This window comes from Prionailurus viverrinus, chromosome E1 (assembly GCF_022837055.1).
Source record: "Prionailurus viverrinus isolate Anna chromosome E1, UM_Priviv_1.0, whole genome shotgun sequence".
In the NCBI taxonomy this organism is placed as follows: domain Eukaryota; kingdom Metazoa; phylum Chordata; class Mammalia; order Carnivora; family Felidae; genus Prionailurus; species Prionailurus viverrinus.
The window spans coordinates 38,618,231-38,632,385 of NC_062574.1; the positions used below are offsets into that span (position 1 = coordinate 38,618,231).

The 14,155-nt window shown below is 41.2% G+C and overlaps 1 protein-coding gene across 2 annotated transcripts in view; it reads left to right on the top strand.

Moving 5' to 3' along the window:
* The window catches only part of CEP95 (centrosomal protein 95), a 44,279-nt gene extending 33,729 nt beyond the window's left edge, over positions 1–10,550 (top strand). The window contains exons 12-21 of one of the 2 annotated variants that reach the window (XR_007146938.1): positions 2,327–2,466; positions 3,218–3,307; positions 4,112–4,244; positions 5,097–5,266; positions 5,381–5,455; positions 6,493–6,645; positions 8,177–8,323; positions 8,813–8,884; positions 9,174–9,412; positions 9,828–10,550. Coding sequence is in view for 1 of the 2 variants with exons in the window: in XM_047833142.1 (XP_047689098.1) it covers positions 2,327–2,466; positions 3,218–3,307; positions 4,112–4,244; positions 5,097–5,266; positions 5,381–5,455; positions 6,493–6,645; positions 8,177–8,323; positions 8,813–8,884; positions 9,174–9,350 (1,157 nt within the window). In the remaining variant the exon portion in view is untranslated. Of the gene's footprint in view, positions 1–2,326; positions 2,467–3,217; positions 3,308–4,111; positions 4,245–5,096; positions 5,267–5,380; positions 5,456–6,492; positions 6,646–8,176; positions 8,324–8,812; positions 8,885–9,173; positions 9,520–9,827 lie in introns of those variants that run through there. The other variant, XM_047833142.1, reaches the window with a different exon arrangement.
* Positions 10,551–14,155: the final 3,605 nt, after the last annotated feature.

A 14,155-nucleotide genomic window follows, 5' to 3' on the forward strand; every position in this document is an offset into this window, starting at 1 on the left:
GTCCTGTCTTTGAGTTTGGTAATTATTTTTTCTGCTTCCTCTAGTTTTCTGTTGAATCCCTGTATGGAATTTTTCAGTTTAGTTACTGTATTTTTCAATAATGGGACTTTGGTTTATCTCTCTCTGTTGAAATTCTCACTTTCACTTGTGAAATTGTTCTCCTGACCTTGTGGAGGCTCTTTATGCCCATTATTTTTAAGTTTTCATCAGGTAAATCCCTATTTTTGTTTCATTAAGGTCTGAGTTTTGTCTTATTCTTTTGTTTACAACATACTCTTTTTGTTCATTTTCCTGTGTCGGTCTCTGTGCACTAGGTAACACCCACCTCTCCCAGGCTTTAAGGAGTCATCTTGTGTAGGAGAGCACTCATCATTCAGCCCATCCCTAGTTCTTGATTGTGCCAAGTTTTGTCAGACTGCCGTCTTTGTTCTTAATGGCTCCCAGAAGATGAGGTTGGGTTTTCTTTTCTCATTCACTTGAGGTGTAGAAGTCATTCAGCTAGTTTCTGGATTCCTTTCAGAGGGAATTGTTCCGTCTATGTAGCTGTAAATTCAGTGCATCCTGGGGAGGTGGTGAATTTAGGAGCCTCTAAACTGCCATCTTGAACCTTCTCATCCCTTTTTTTATACTTGTAACAGCTCATATTTATAAATGCTATTGTTTTTAAATTTATATAGATACCATATTATTCTGTAACTTTTTTCTCTTGTTTTGGAAATCTGTGTTGATACAGATACATAGTTAAAATGAATGAACTGTAAGTTCATATGATATACTCCATTTGTATGAATATATATAGATCACCCTTTTCCTCTATTTCAGCACATGTAGATTGTTTCTACTTTTCCTAACTACAGTTTTGCAATGAACAACCTATAATGTGCAAAGTTTCTCTAGGATCTCCAGGCCAGGTTGTAAAGCATGGAGCTCTTGACCTCAGTGTCATGAGTTCAAGCCCCATGTAGAGGGTAGAGTTTACTTTTTTAAAGAAAGTTTCTCTGGGATCTACATCTAGTAGAATTTCTTTTTACCCCAAAATTACTTTCTTCCCTTGGTTATTTCATGTTCCCCCCCCCCCTTAAACTTTCTCAAGTAATCTCTAGATAAGCCTCACCTAGTAAGCTACATGTTTCGCTTGCTATACACATACACATCTATCCTATTTTGAAAACTCATAGTAAGTTACAGTGCTATTTTAATTGGATCTTCAGTTTCTAAAGAATACATTGTGGACATAGTAAGATGTCATGAAAGCATCATTTAAAGTAAATTGTGGGGGTGTCTGGGTGGCTCAGTTGGTTGAGCATCTGACTTCAGCTCAGGTCATGATCTCGTGGCTCAGCTTATGAGTTTGAGCCTTGCATCAGGCTCTGTGGTGACGGCTCAGAGCCTGGAGCCTGATTCAAATTCTTTCTTTGTCTCTGTCTCTCTCTGCACCTCCCCTGCTCACTCACTCTCTCAAAATATAAACAAACATTAAAAAAAATTAAAAAGTAAATTGTGCAAGTCAGTTTTTCTTAATATCTTTTTTTTTTTTAATTACGAATATCAGTGCCTGACATGGGGCTTGAACTCACGACCCTGAGATCAAGAGTCATGTGCCCCACTGACTGAGGCAGCCAGGCACGCCCTTAATACCTTACATTCAAAGTGAATTTAAAAGATTTGAATTAAAAGACTGAAAAAAATAAAAGCTTAGGGAAATTTCAGTTCTCTTGGAAGGTTTATTTAGCAAGATACCACACTAGTTTCTTGATCTTAGAATTACTCACTTTTCTGAAAAGGCATGGAGTCCCCCTCTACACAACTACCAGATGCCCTAGCACAACTATACACAGCGGAGCATTAAAAACATTTGTGAAGAAAAGTGATTTGTTAGATGTCTTAGGCAGTGTGCAATTGTTAGGAGGGCTAAATTACTTAGTAGGGAAAAATTGGGACTTACTTACAAAATGCTGACCTACATTAACTTTGTCTTCTAAGCATGCTGCTTCATCGGGATGAGATGTATATATACTTACGTCCTGCCTCCTCAGGACCGAGATAGGTATAAAGGGATAGCAGACATGCGGCTTGGATGGTGTAACATTTTCTTCCTCCACCACCACTTCCTTCCACTTCTTTTAGGCTGTATACATTTATGTGCCTTTATCTGTTTACTTGGTATGACTAAACATATAAATAAATATGAATTCGTTACAGGAGAGAGTATGTTTAGCACATTCACAGTCACTCTTTTTTGGATTTGGTAAAAGTCAACTTAGATTTCCACCTTAATATTTCTGGCTATCAGGAACTAATGGTGCATGTCTCTTCTACGTTATAGGAGTTCCTATGCATAGAAGGCCACCCTACAGATCTCATTCGCTCTCTCCATCTCCAGTTAACAAAAACACACAGTTCCATATGGAGAGAAAACGGCAGCGAAAGCCTAAAGAGGCAGATATCCACCAATTCCAAGCAAAGGTACATCCCATCTCTTGATTCCTATTGAGTAGCAGGCAATACCATTTACCCTCAACCAAGTGCTACAGTGAACATGCTTCAGTTGCATTTAATATTCTTGAACTAAGTGAATGATAGGAAATGATGTGGCAAAGCTTTTATGTCTCCCATTAGGCACCATAAAACTTGTGATACTCTAAGAAAACTAACCTTGTCACATATAATCCAGCACTCCAGTGGATTCAGAAAGAGTAGATCAATGTGGGTTGATATTTGCAGAGTGCTTCAGAGAGGATGAGAATTTGAGGTGGGTTAAAAGTGATAGGCCTGCTGAGTTACAGATAGGATTTAAGTGCTCAAGACAGGAATGAGAGGAGGTGGTTAGAATTCAACATGGAGAATGCATGAGTACCAAGGAAGACTTCTGCTGTGGAACAGGGAGTTTGAAATGCAGCATAAATTTAGAACACTAACATTGTTTGCTATAGTATATTTTATAATTAGTGAAAAACTAAAATGCATTCATATGTCTTATAATGACATGTAACTTCAACTCAGCATGTAACTTCTACTCAAGGGACTATCAAAATAATTACAAAACCTGAGAACAAAAAAGTGTATTGTGTAAAACTTTATGTCCCAATTACATGTCTGTTAAATAATGTACATTTAGGATAGTGGAGTCTGCAAGGAACTTAGGTGAATTTTGTTCCTTATATTTTCATTTGTATATGTTTTTAATAATTATAATATATGGCTTTTTCTCCTCTAGGCAATAACGGAAGCATTTGAAAGGGAGCTAAGAAGAAATAAAGTTCAAGAGAATATTGGATCTCTAGGAATAAATAACGATGAGGAAACAGTGGGTAAAAGTCTCTGCTGTAATAAATGCAATTTGATCAGATCAGTGCCAAGTACAGAGATGATCTTTTTAAAAGGAAAAAAGAACAGGGCCTTACTCATTAGCTCCTTGGAAAAAGGATTTCACAAAGCAGGATTTTCTCTTATTTATAGGGTAGCCAACTTGCTAAAATGTGGCAAGACATGGTATCAGAGAATGCTAGCATTTTTCCTTCCTGCCCCAAACTGCCATCAGTTCTTATGTGGTTCTGTTGTTTAGCGGTTGACCAGTAGTTTAAAAGCTAGTTGAGGCTGACAGGTTAAAGGGGAGTTAGATAATCTCAGTTGTTCTATGCCTGATGAGAAGAAACCCAAAGCATAAATTTTCATTGCCTTTCAAAAGGATGGTTACAGAAACTAAGTGAAAACAGGAAAAATGCTTGTGCTGAAATGTTCGTGAACAAAACAGGATATAAAATACATTATGATTGCAACTAAATGTTATTTAAGCACTTTTTTAATCTACATGGAAAAAGGTGTCAAGCAAGTACATCGAAGTATTACTGGTGGTTGTATTTAGGGTGTGGGACTCTGGTGACTATGAAACTCAAAAAAGATTCAGCGCTTTTTCAAATTCCAAGAGGTGCTAGAAGCCAAAAGATGCTTTTAACTTAGAGTGGACAAACACCAGATTTTAGAAATGTAAAGTACGACCGTTTGGTTGGGGATTGGTTAGCTATTTTATCAGTATGTAATACTTAAGATAATAGATGAAAGTTATTAGACTTCTATCTTATTTCTATCCTGTTTTATGTCTGCTTCCAAGGAAAAAATATACAGAGAAGCTGTTCATAAAGGAACTCCAACAAAACGTAGTCAGCCCTGGAAGACTTACTCTAGAAAGACCACAACTCCAAGTCCAAGAGGTGGCTGGCCAAAGCCAAATAAAGCAGTTCCAAGTAAGAACCACAAAATTGTGCTTCACGGAAAACTGGCATCCTTTGAAAGTGTGTGCTACATTCCAAGGGACACAGCACTGAAAACTTCACATCTGCCAGTTAGCTGGAGAAAGCGCCCTCTTTTATCACTGCCATATGCTTGATTTCTGTAGAGAGAGATAAAACTCTTAAGGCATTTATTTAAAACTCTTAATACCTTAGGGAGGCCTATATATTGGTACCAGAGACAGGGTAGGCCTACTACCTGTTGCTGCAGCTTCAGCCTCACTCTGCTCACTCACACTTTAATTGCCTTATCTTTGTTTCTGGCAAGTCGGTAGAACCAAAGAGGAGGTCCAAAGCAAGCAGATGGCCCATCCAGCTCCTGTTACATCGACAGTTGGTGCCAGTGAGCATTAGAGTCCTGTTAAAAGGAAAACAAAGTCATGTGAAATGCCAGGGTTCAGTTTCAAACACCGCTGGCCTTCTGACTACATCCCATCAGACACAGACTTTGCCGCCCAGTAGGGCCGGGAAGCGTGTGCGTGACCACACACACAGCGTCCGCCCCAGTCGCTGAGTCAGCCGACCAGTCAGGACGGACTTCATGAGAACCGTGTGTCATCAGTCAGATCTCTTGGGCTTATTTTCATCCTTTCTGGTAGTTGGTGTGCTGGGATCAGAGAAGGAGGGCAAAAGTTAATGACGTACTTCTGGAAGTATTCTTTTCAGGATCTGAACTGCATCACTTAGATAAGCTTTGCTCTACCAGGAAGGTAGAATGAGAGTTATTGTTAAAAGCTGTCAGCAAATCTCTCAGGTGAAGGGGGGTTTGGGTTTTTTTTGTTTTTTGTTTTGTTTTTTACCTTGCAGTGAAAGTGAATGAACACAGCCTCTTGCCCCTCATGCTGGAGCAGTTTCCATTTCTCTATGTTTCTGGTGAAACACTAAGCAAAATGTGGAAACAGCAAATTACACAGGTTGAACAGCTCAGAAAAGATGCATGTAGAGAAAATCGATCAAAGAAGAAACTCCAGGATGAAGTAAGTTACCTGTCAATCTCAGGCATAGGACTAGGAAGGGGAAAGGGGAAGAGCTAATCTTTTAGAATCTAGTGAATAGCATTATAACCTCCTTCCTTCCTTTCCCCCCTAAAGATAGAAGAAGCCTTAAAAAAGCATGACCTCCTTACTGTACTTGTCAAGAAAGAATATGAACATAACAAGAGACTGGTATGTTAAGAGCAAGTTGAATATTATAATTTTGACTTTATAAGTTATATTAATTACTTGGATTTGTACAGCTGGGTGATAGTCCCACAGACTTACCTTTAACACTTGCCTGTGGAAGCATCTAGGGCTGTAACCAAAACTGATGAGGGGGGAAGGTGCTAGTATAGACAGTTTCATTTGGTCTTTATAGTAACATAATGCAGATGTTTTCTTCGAGATGCTTACACTTGGTCCCACTGTGATCAGCAAGGGGCAAGGTTGTGGTAATTCAGGTCTGTCTCTACTTCCACAGCACCTTCAAGGTACCAGGTGGTTGTAACTTAGTGTTTTTTGTCCTCTCTGATCTTTCTCAGGTCATAAGTAGAGAGCTGAGGTAGCCTAGCACCTTCCCTTATAATGTGGATTGAGAACTGTCCGCGGCGCACCATCCTCTGTAGAGTATAATGGAGTGGACAGAGGTCAAAGACAGTATGCCAGAGGAGGAGATTTTAGAACTCTTGGTTGAGATAAGCAGTGACAACTGTAATCCTAAACAGTTCCAGGGAAAGAAAGGGAAGCCATCTGAAAACAAGTATGAGTCTGAACACTGAGTTGAGGGCTTTATGTAGATGACCTTATTTCATCCTCTCTGCTTTGCAAGATATAGTCTAATTTCCTTAGTTTCGATGTAAATAATCTTGGTAACAAGTTTTGCTCGAAAGTCAGAATGCCTTTTTTCTACTGTTTTTAACCTGGCATCTGAGTGGGGCTTAGGTGACCCCCTGGTGGACATGGGGAGATGTGATCCTCAGTTCCACCTGGATCACCTGCGGCAGTGGGGGCTCGTTGGGGTGGCCCTTCAGACTGGTGATGAACCTACCAAAGGCTGGAAGGCTTCTGGGGGCCAGTAGTTTTTCAGAACCTATGCCCAGGTGATAGGCCCCTGGATCCGCAGGCCTGGCTTACAAGGACCTCCTGGTGCAGAACAGGGCAGTTAAGAATGCCAGTGTCTGTCTTCCTCTTGTCCTTAAACCTCTTTTTCCCTTTCCCTTTCCTAGCAAGACTTCAAGGACCGCATTCATAGGCAGAGGTTGACACAGTCGAAGATAAAGGAAAATCGGCAGCAGATTGTCCGTGCCCGAAAATACTACGATGAGTACAGAGTTCAGTTGCGTGCAAAAATGATGAGAATGAGGACCCGGGAAGAAATGGTAAATACGGCTTTTTATCCAACCCTTGTCCAAAGGATGACTTTTACCTGTTACCTTTCAGGATGACCTTCTTTGTGACTCCTGTCCCAATTTGAATCCATACCCAAATGAAATCCTCAAGTGCTGACTACGAAAGTTTCTTATTACCTGTGTGGTGCCTCCCAGTCTGTTCTGTCTCCACTGCCCTCGTCTGAATGTGAGCCCTTCATTCCCTCTGTTCTGCACTTATCCTCCAGGACAATTGCTATAAGGGGTTTGCGAACGTGTTAGAAGGAACAGGAATCAAAGGTGTGACTAGATGAGCTGGATTCCACATAAAATCAGAAAAGGAGTGTAGGTTGTTGTCTTAAGCTGAAATGCTTAATATTTTGAGAGTACAAACTGGTAGTAAATTTCATCTCTAGAGTAAAACATTGAGGTAATTATAGTTGACTGGGCTGCTACTATTAGCATTACTAAATGATGCTGCTAAGGCTTTGAGAGGTTAAGTAAGTTGACTGACACCGCTGACTGATGAATGCATGGCCATAAGGAAAGTGGGCATATCCAAATCCTTTGAATAATCTGTTTTCCTCTGGCTCAGATAACCACCTCACTCTCAGTTGTGTGCATCTGTAAATGCGCCATTTGTTCCTTCTCTGGCTGGGGTTCTTCCCCTATATACATGACTCCTTGAGAATTGTTTTCTGAGAGCAGTAAAGAATTCTGGGGATACAGGAAAGGATGCTGAACACCGCTGGTCATTAAGGAAGTACAAATTAAAACCACCATGGGAAACCTCTCACTAAAATGGCTAAAATAAAAAAGGTGTTGGCAAGGTTAAGGAGAAGTTACCTTAACCCTCACGCAGGGCTGGCAGAATGGTGCGACCGCCTTAGATAACAGTCTGGCAGTTCCTCAGGAGGTTGAACACAGAGCTACTGTAGGACTCTGCAGTTTCACTCCTAGATACATATTCACGCAAATAACCTATAGCACCTTATTCATAATACCTGAAAAGAAGAAACTCCAGAGGCCCGTCGGCTGACGAATGGATAAACAAAATGTGATATACCCATAGAATAGGATGTTATGTGGCAATAAAAAGGAATGAGGTATTGATACCTGCTACAATATAGATGAACCTTGAAAACATGCTAATAAGCGAAAGAAGCCACATACGAAAGGCCACATATTTTAGGATTCCACTTATATGAAATCTCCAGGGTATATAGACCTGGAAAGTACATTAGTGGTTGCAGGGAGTTGGGGGGTGATGGAGGAGTGGCTGCTGATGGGTGTACGGTTTCTTTTTGGAATGATAAAAATGTCCTGAAGTTAGTGACGATGGTTGCACAAGTCTGAATATACAAAAACTTTCTGAATTGTACCTCTTCAAAGGGTGAATTTTATGGTATGTGGATTGTATCTCAACAAAGCTGTTACTTAAAAAGACTTTGTGAAATACAATCAGTGTAGCTGGACCAGCTGGACAACATGTTTCTATTCCTCCATGAAAAGTTCAGCATTAACTTTATTTTTCTAACAACAGATATTTAAGAAGTTGTTTGAAGAAGGTTTACAAATTCAAAAGCAAAGATTACGAGACCTAAGAAACTATGCCAAAGAAAAGCGAGCTGAACAAAAGAGACAGCACCAGAATGAACTGGACTCCATGGAGAACTACTATAAAGACCAGGTGGGCTCGCTGTCGCTTGTTCACATCCTAATGTGCTTAATCCTGACCACGTTGTGTCAAAGATCAGCTTTGTATGTTTAATAAAAAGCCTCCATGTATCCATTCAGAACCTGTCCATACAGGTTGTACTGGCGATTCACAGTAAGCTAGTCCTTGACCACGGTACAGAATCTGCATTGCCCTGGTTCTGTTAAAGATTTTAAGGGGCACCTGGGTGGCTCAGTCGGTTAAGCATCTGACTTTGGCTCGGGTCTTGATCTCCCAGTTCGTGAGTTCAAACCTGCATTAGGCTCTCTGTACTGACAGCTCAGAGCCCACTTTGGATCCTCTGTCTCCCTCTCTGCTCTCCCCAGCTGGCACTCTCACTCCCTGTCTCTTCAGAAATAAACTTAGAATCTTTTTTTTTTTAAGTCTATGAACTTTCAATATAAGAATTGTTATATTTGGGCTATAGGTAAAACATTTGGTTTTTGTCCTCTCTATGAACAGTTTTCATTGCTGGCAGAAGCCATATCACAAGAACGCCAGGAACTCAAAGCCAGAGAGAGATCCCAGGCACAGGTAATAATTAATAGAAATCATTGATTTATAGTTTTCAGAACTAGAAAACAACTATAGTACACGTTTTAAGGGAAATGGAGAAGATCCATCTGCGATCCAAAACATTTATCCTGTGGTTAATCCGATAAATAGGATTTATCATGTGTTCCTTTTCCCTGTGAAGTCTCTGTAAGAGCTGCTGCTAAATTCCTGCAGTTGCAGGGGCTGGAGGAGCTAGAAAGTGGCGAGGCTGTAACAAGAGTGGGGCCCGGACAAACGTGAACAGCAGGTGACGTGAGTTCTCTTGCAGACACTATATAAGGTGAAGAGGGAGCTGAGGTCGAAGATGGAGAAGGAGATTCAACAACTTCAGTGCATGATCACCCAGGATGACGACGATGCTTTCTTCCGGGAACTGGAAGCTGAGCGCTTCAGATCGCGCCTTCATCTGGCTTCTTTTCAGTACAGTAAAAATCCCTTCCCGTGAGACCAGATTTTGTAAGTGAAGTTTCTGGAGGACGTTACCAGGACAGAGCTAGAACTGAGCCGGTAAACACTCTAAACCAGGAGACTCCTTTCCAAATGCTTTACTTATACCTTCATTCCAGTACTTTTTATGACATGATTTTTTTAAATAAAAATTTTCTTGAAGTACACTCCTGTGAATTTATAAGTTAAAAGGGGGGGGAGGGCAGGGAACAAAGGCACACACTCTTCATTAGTCATATTTGCACCAAAGTAGTTAGTTAATAGGCCTTGATTGAGCAGCAAGCTCCTGAAACCTATTGCTGTAGTTCGGTAAAAACAATACAAATCTCTAATTCAGAAAAGTGCTGTAAGTGTGGGCTCGTCATCAGCAGTGGGAGCTGGGGTTAAACCTTTAAAAGAGCATATGTGTGTTTAGGTTTTTCACCTGGTGGCTGGAAGGTGAGAATTTGTGGCTGTGCCTTCTGTTCGTTGTCAGGGGACGGCGTGAGAAGAGGCGGAGTGTGGAAAGCCAGAAGGCGTGTGCCTCGAAGGAGCCCTCGTGCCTGCAGGTAGGGAGGAGGCGCAGTGGACTGGAAGTAGGCAAGTGCACGCCAAGCCTATTTCTGGTGTGGAGGAGGAGAAAACCCCACACCCAGCAGGAAGCCACCACGCCTTCCGTGGGGAGGAAGGCTCCAGAGCAGTTGAAGACAGGGGGACTTTGCTGATCAGAGCCAGAGAATGGCACCGGACCCCAGGAAAGGACTGAAGGGGAGAAGAGAGGCTCCGGTTAGGGAACGTAGAGAGTAGCAATGGCGATGAACCACAACAGAGGCCCTGGGAGCATGATCGTGGGATCCGCTGGTCTTGCAGACAGACATCCAGACAGCTGTGATCTACCAGGACAAGGGAATGAGTGCAGGTGAATGGAAAGGATCAGGGACGTGCACAAGACAAGGCTAGGTCTGTAAGGGCTACAACGTGAATTCTAAAAATGGCTATGAAGAGAAAAAATGAAAGTAGATCTGTTATCCACGATATATTTGAGTAAAATGAGCAAATGAAACTATACACCGTGATACTGTTTTACCTTAAAAGCTGTGGTATGGGTGGATCTCCCATATAATGGAGTATGTAGTTGACCTTCGGACAACGTGGAGATCACAGGTGCCAAGGCCCCGTGCAGTCAAAAATCCGTGTATAACTTCTGACTCCCCAAAAACTTTACTACTAATAGCCTACTGCTGACCAGAAGCGTTACTGACAAAAATTAAGATATTTTGTATATGTATTATATACTGTATTCTTATAATAAACCTAGAAAAAAAATATTAAAATACTATAGTATTTTATAGTACTATACAAAAAAATTCATGTATAAATGGACCCAGGTAGTTCAAGGGTCAACAACTATAACCAATAGAGACATCTGGAAGAATAGGCCCCAAACATTAATAGGTGTCACTCTGAGTGATTATACAAACTTTCATTCTGTGCTTGATATACTTTAATACTATTTGAATTTGTTAAAACAAGTATAATGATACTTTTATTTTTAAATATTGCATGTTTTAGGAGTACTCTTAAGTTGCTAGTTCTGCCAGCTCTTTACCAAGCTAAGAAATAACTAGGAATAACCAAAAAGAATGGGTGAGGGAATTTCGCAGGAAAAGGACAGGACTGCTAAGCAAAGGTCAAAGAATAGGAGAGGAGGACACATTCAAAGATGCCAACTTCTTTTCAAAAAACAGAAAGCAAATGAAGTGGTAACTCAGCAAGTAGAAGTGTTTCCATCCAAGTGCCTGTGGAGAGGGAAGAACGCAGGAAACGCTCCTGATCATGCATGCATTTGAAAATGTACTTAGAACCGCGATAGGACGTATGAGTGGGGAGGGAAAGAGGCGGATTGGTGGAAGTTTATAAATCCTTAACTACCATAAAAGGAAGCTAACCAGACGGTTTAAAATTAATGAGTAATATTAACATGTCACTTAGAAACATGGAAGAAACATCAGAGCTGACCGAATATTTGGGATTAATGCCATCTGGAAAGCAAGACTGGGGCCAGGGGGAGGGGCGATGAAGGTGGTTTTTCTTTTTTCTTTAAGGTTCTTAAGTGTATATGACAAACTTTGTATGTTTAGCTGTGTATATGCATTACTGTATGGTGGGGCGCTGGAGAATTAGCTGCCTCCTCTGAAAAACATGGGAAGGAAAAGGAAGAACCAGCGTTGAGGTCAGCCAAGAGAACAGAGCGTTAGTGAGGGGGCTGAGGATACAGGGAAAACTTATTTGCAATGGCAAGAAGCACCACAATAAAAAAAATGAATAGAGGATGAGAAGGGCACAGCAGATAGAAGAGTGTCATTAAGAGAAATGACATAAACTACCAGAAGAATCCAAAATTGGGGCTAGAGCTGCAACTCAATTTGTGTTAAAATCACAAATCTAGACGTGCTGAAAACCTGTTTTATCTGGCATTCTCAGCCAAACCTTACCCAGCTAATTGGATTGATAGGACCAATTTCTTCTTGTCTTAAAAAAACATGAAACTCATCTGCCTTTAAAACTTTGCCCTCTGAACAAACCTGGAAGCATCATGCTCCCTGATTTCAAACTATATTACAAAGCTGTTAATAATCAAAACAGTATGGTATTGGCATAAAAACAGACACACAGATCAGTGGAACAGAATGAAGTGCCCAGAAATAAACCCACACATACGTGGTCAGTTCATTTACAACAAGTGAGCCAAGAATATATAGTGGGGAAAGGACAGTCTCTTCGACAAATGGTGTTGGGAAAACTGGACAGCTCCATGCAAAACAATACATACACAAAAATTAACTCCAAATGGAGTAAAGACCTGAACGTAAGACCTGGAACCATAAAGCTCCTAGGAGGAAACATGGTAGTAAGCCCCTCGACACTGGTCTTGATTTTTTTTTTGGATTTGATACCAAAAACAGAAATCAATAAGCGGGACTACATCAAACTAAAAAGCTTCTTCTGCACAACAAAGGAAACCAACAAAAAGGCAACCTATTGAATGGGGGGAAGTATTTGCAAATGAGATAAATCTGATAAGGGGTTAATACCAAAATAGAGAAATTCATACAACTCAGTAGCAAAAAAACTATCCAAGTAAAAAAAGGACAGAGGGACTGAAAAGACATTTTTGCCAAAGACGACACACAAAGGGCCAACAGGTACACGAGAAGGTGTTCAACTCTAATCAGGGAAATGCAAATCAAAACCACCTCACACCTGTTAGGATGACTGTTACCAAAAAGAAGTGTGGGTGAGGACGTGGATTGAGAGGAAACTGTTGTGCACTGTTGGTGGCAATGTAAAATGGCGCCGTCACTACAGAAAATAAGGAAGTTCCCCCAAAATTAAAAATAGAATTACTGCATGGCCCAGCAATTCCCCTTCCAGGTATTCATCTGAAGAAATGAAAACACTACCTGGAAAAGATACACGCACCGCCTTGTTCCTTGCAGCTTTAATGATAGCCAAAATATGGAAACTTAAGTGTCAATAAGAGAAAACTGTTTAAACATAATGCAATATTATTCAGCCATTAAAAAAAAAGGAAATCTTACTATCTGCAACCTCATGGACCTCAAGGGTGTTCTGCTAAGTGAAATAGGTCAGAAATACAAATACCTAAAAACCAACGAAACGGAGCTCATAGAACCAGAAAAAAGGTTGGTGGTTGCCAGAGGTGGGGGGCAAAATGGGTGAAAGGAATCAAAAAGTACAAACTTCCAGTTATAAAATGAATTAAGCCAGGGTGCCTGAGTGGCTCAGTCGGTTAAGTGTCCGACTTCAGCTCAGGTCATGATCTCGCAGTTCACAGGTTCCAGCCCTGCGTCGGGCTCTGCTGACGGCTCGGAGCCTGGAGCCTGCTTTGAATTCTGTGTCCCCCTCTCTCTGTCCCTCCCCACTCGTGCTCTGTCCCTCGCTCTCAAAAATGAAACATTTAGAAATTTTTAAAAAATGAATAAGCCACAGGGATTAATGTACAGCATGGCAACTATAGTTAATATTGTATTGCATATTTGAAAGTTGCTACTGGGTCTTAAAAGTTCTCACCACAAAAAAATTTGTATGTGGTGACGGATGTTATACTAGACGTTACCGTGGTGATCATTCCATATCTATACACACACCAAATCAGAAAGCTGTACAGCTGAACCTAACATTACGGGTCAGTTATACCTCAATTAAAGATAAAAAATACTTTGCCCGTCTGGTCTCGCTCCTGCACCTGGCCGCGCCGGCATCATCTCTGGGAGAAGTGAGCGTCTGAAAGGTGGAGTCTGATGTGCGTCTTCACTCCCAGTTCCTGGGTTGAAAGTCAGAACACTTCGCAAACACCTGGCGGGGGGGAGTGGGGGGGGGGGTGCGGGCAGGAGAAACACCCTGGAAGGGTCCCTCACCCACCTGGTGGGGTTTACAGCTCATATTATAGACTAATGTGAATCTAGATAAACCGTAGCCCAAATACCCACAAAAGTATGCGATCGGCAACCGTTGAGCACATTACCCTGGAAACGTAGCCAACTGTATAATGAACACAAACACAAGGAAGAAGCCATATCCCCCGCAGCTGGCACAGAGCCTGACACGTAGTAGGAGCACAGTAGGTATCTGCTGAATGAACAGAAATAAGTCCATGCAAATACCTAATAAAATGTAATTGTAAAATCTGGCTTGTCCAGTTTGCTAGGAGTGTTAACATAGGAATGTAACCTTTTTCTGTATAATTACCTTGATCCGGTTAGGAGGCTCTTGTTCTGTTTTATATATCCTAAGCGTTTG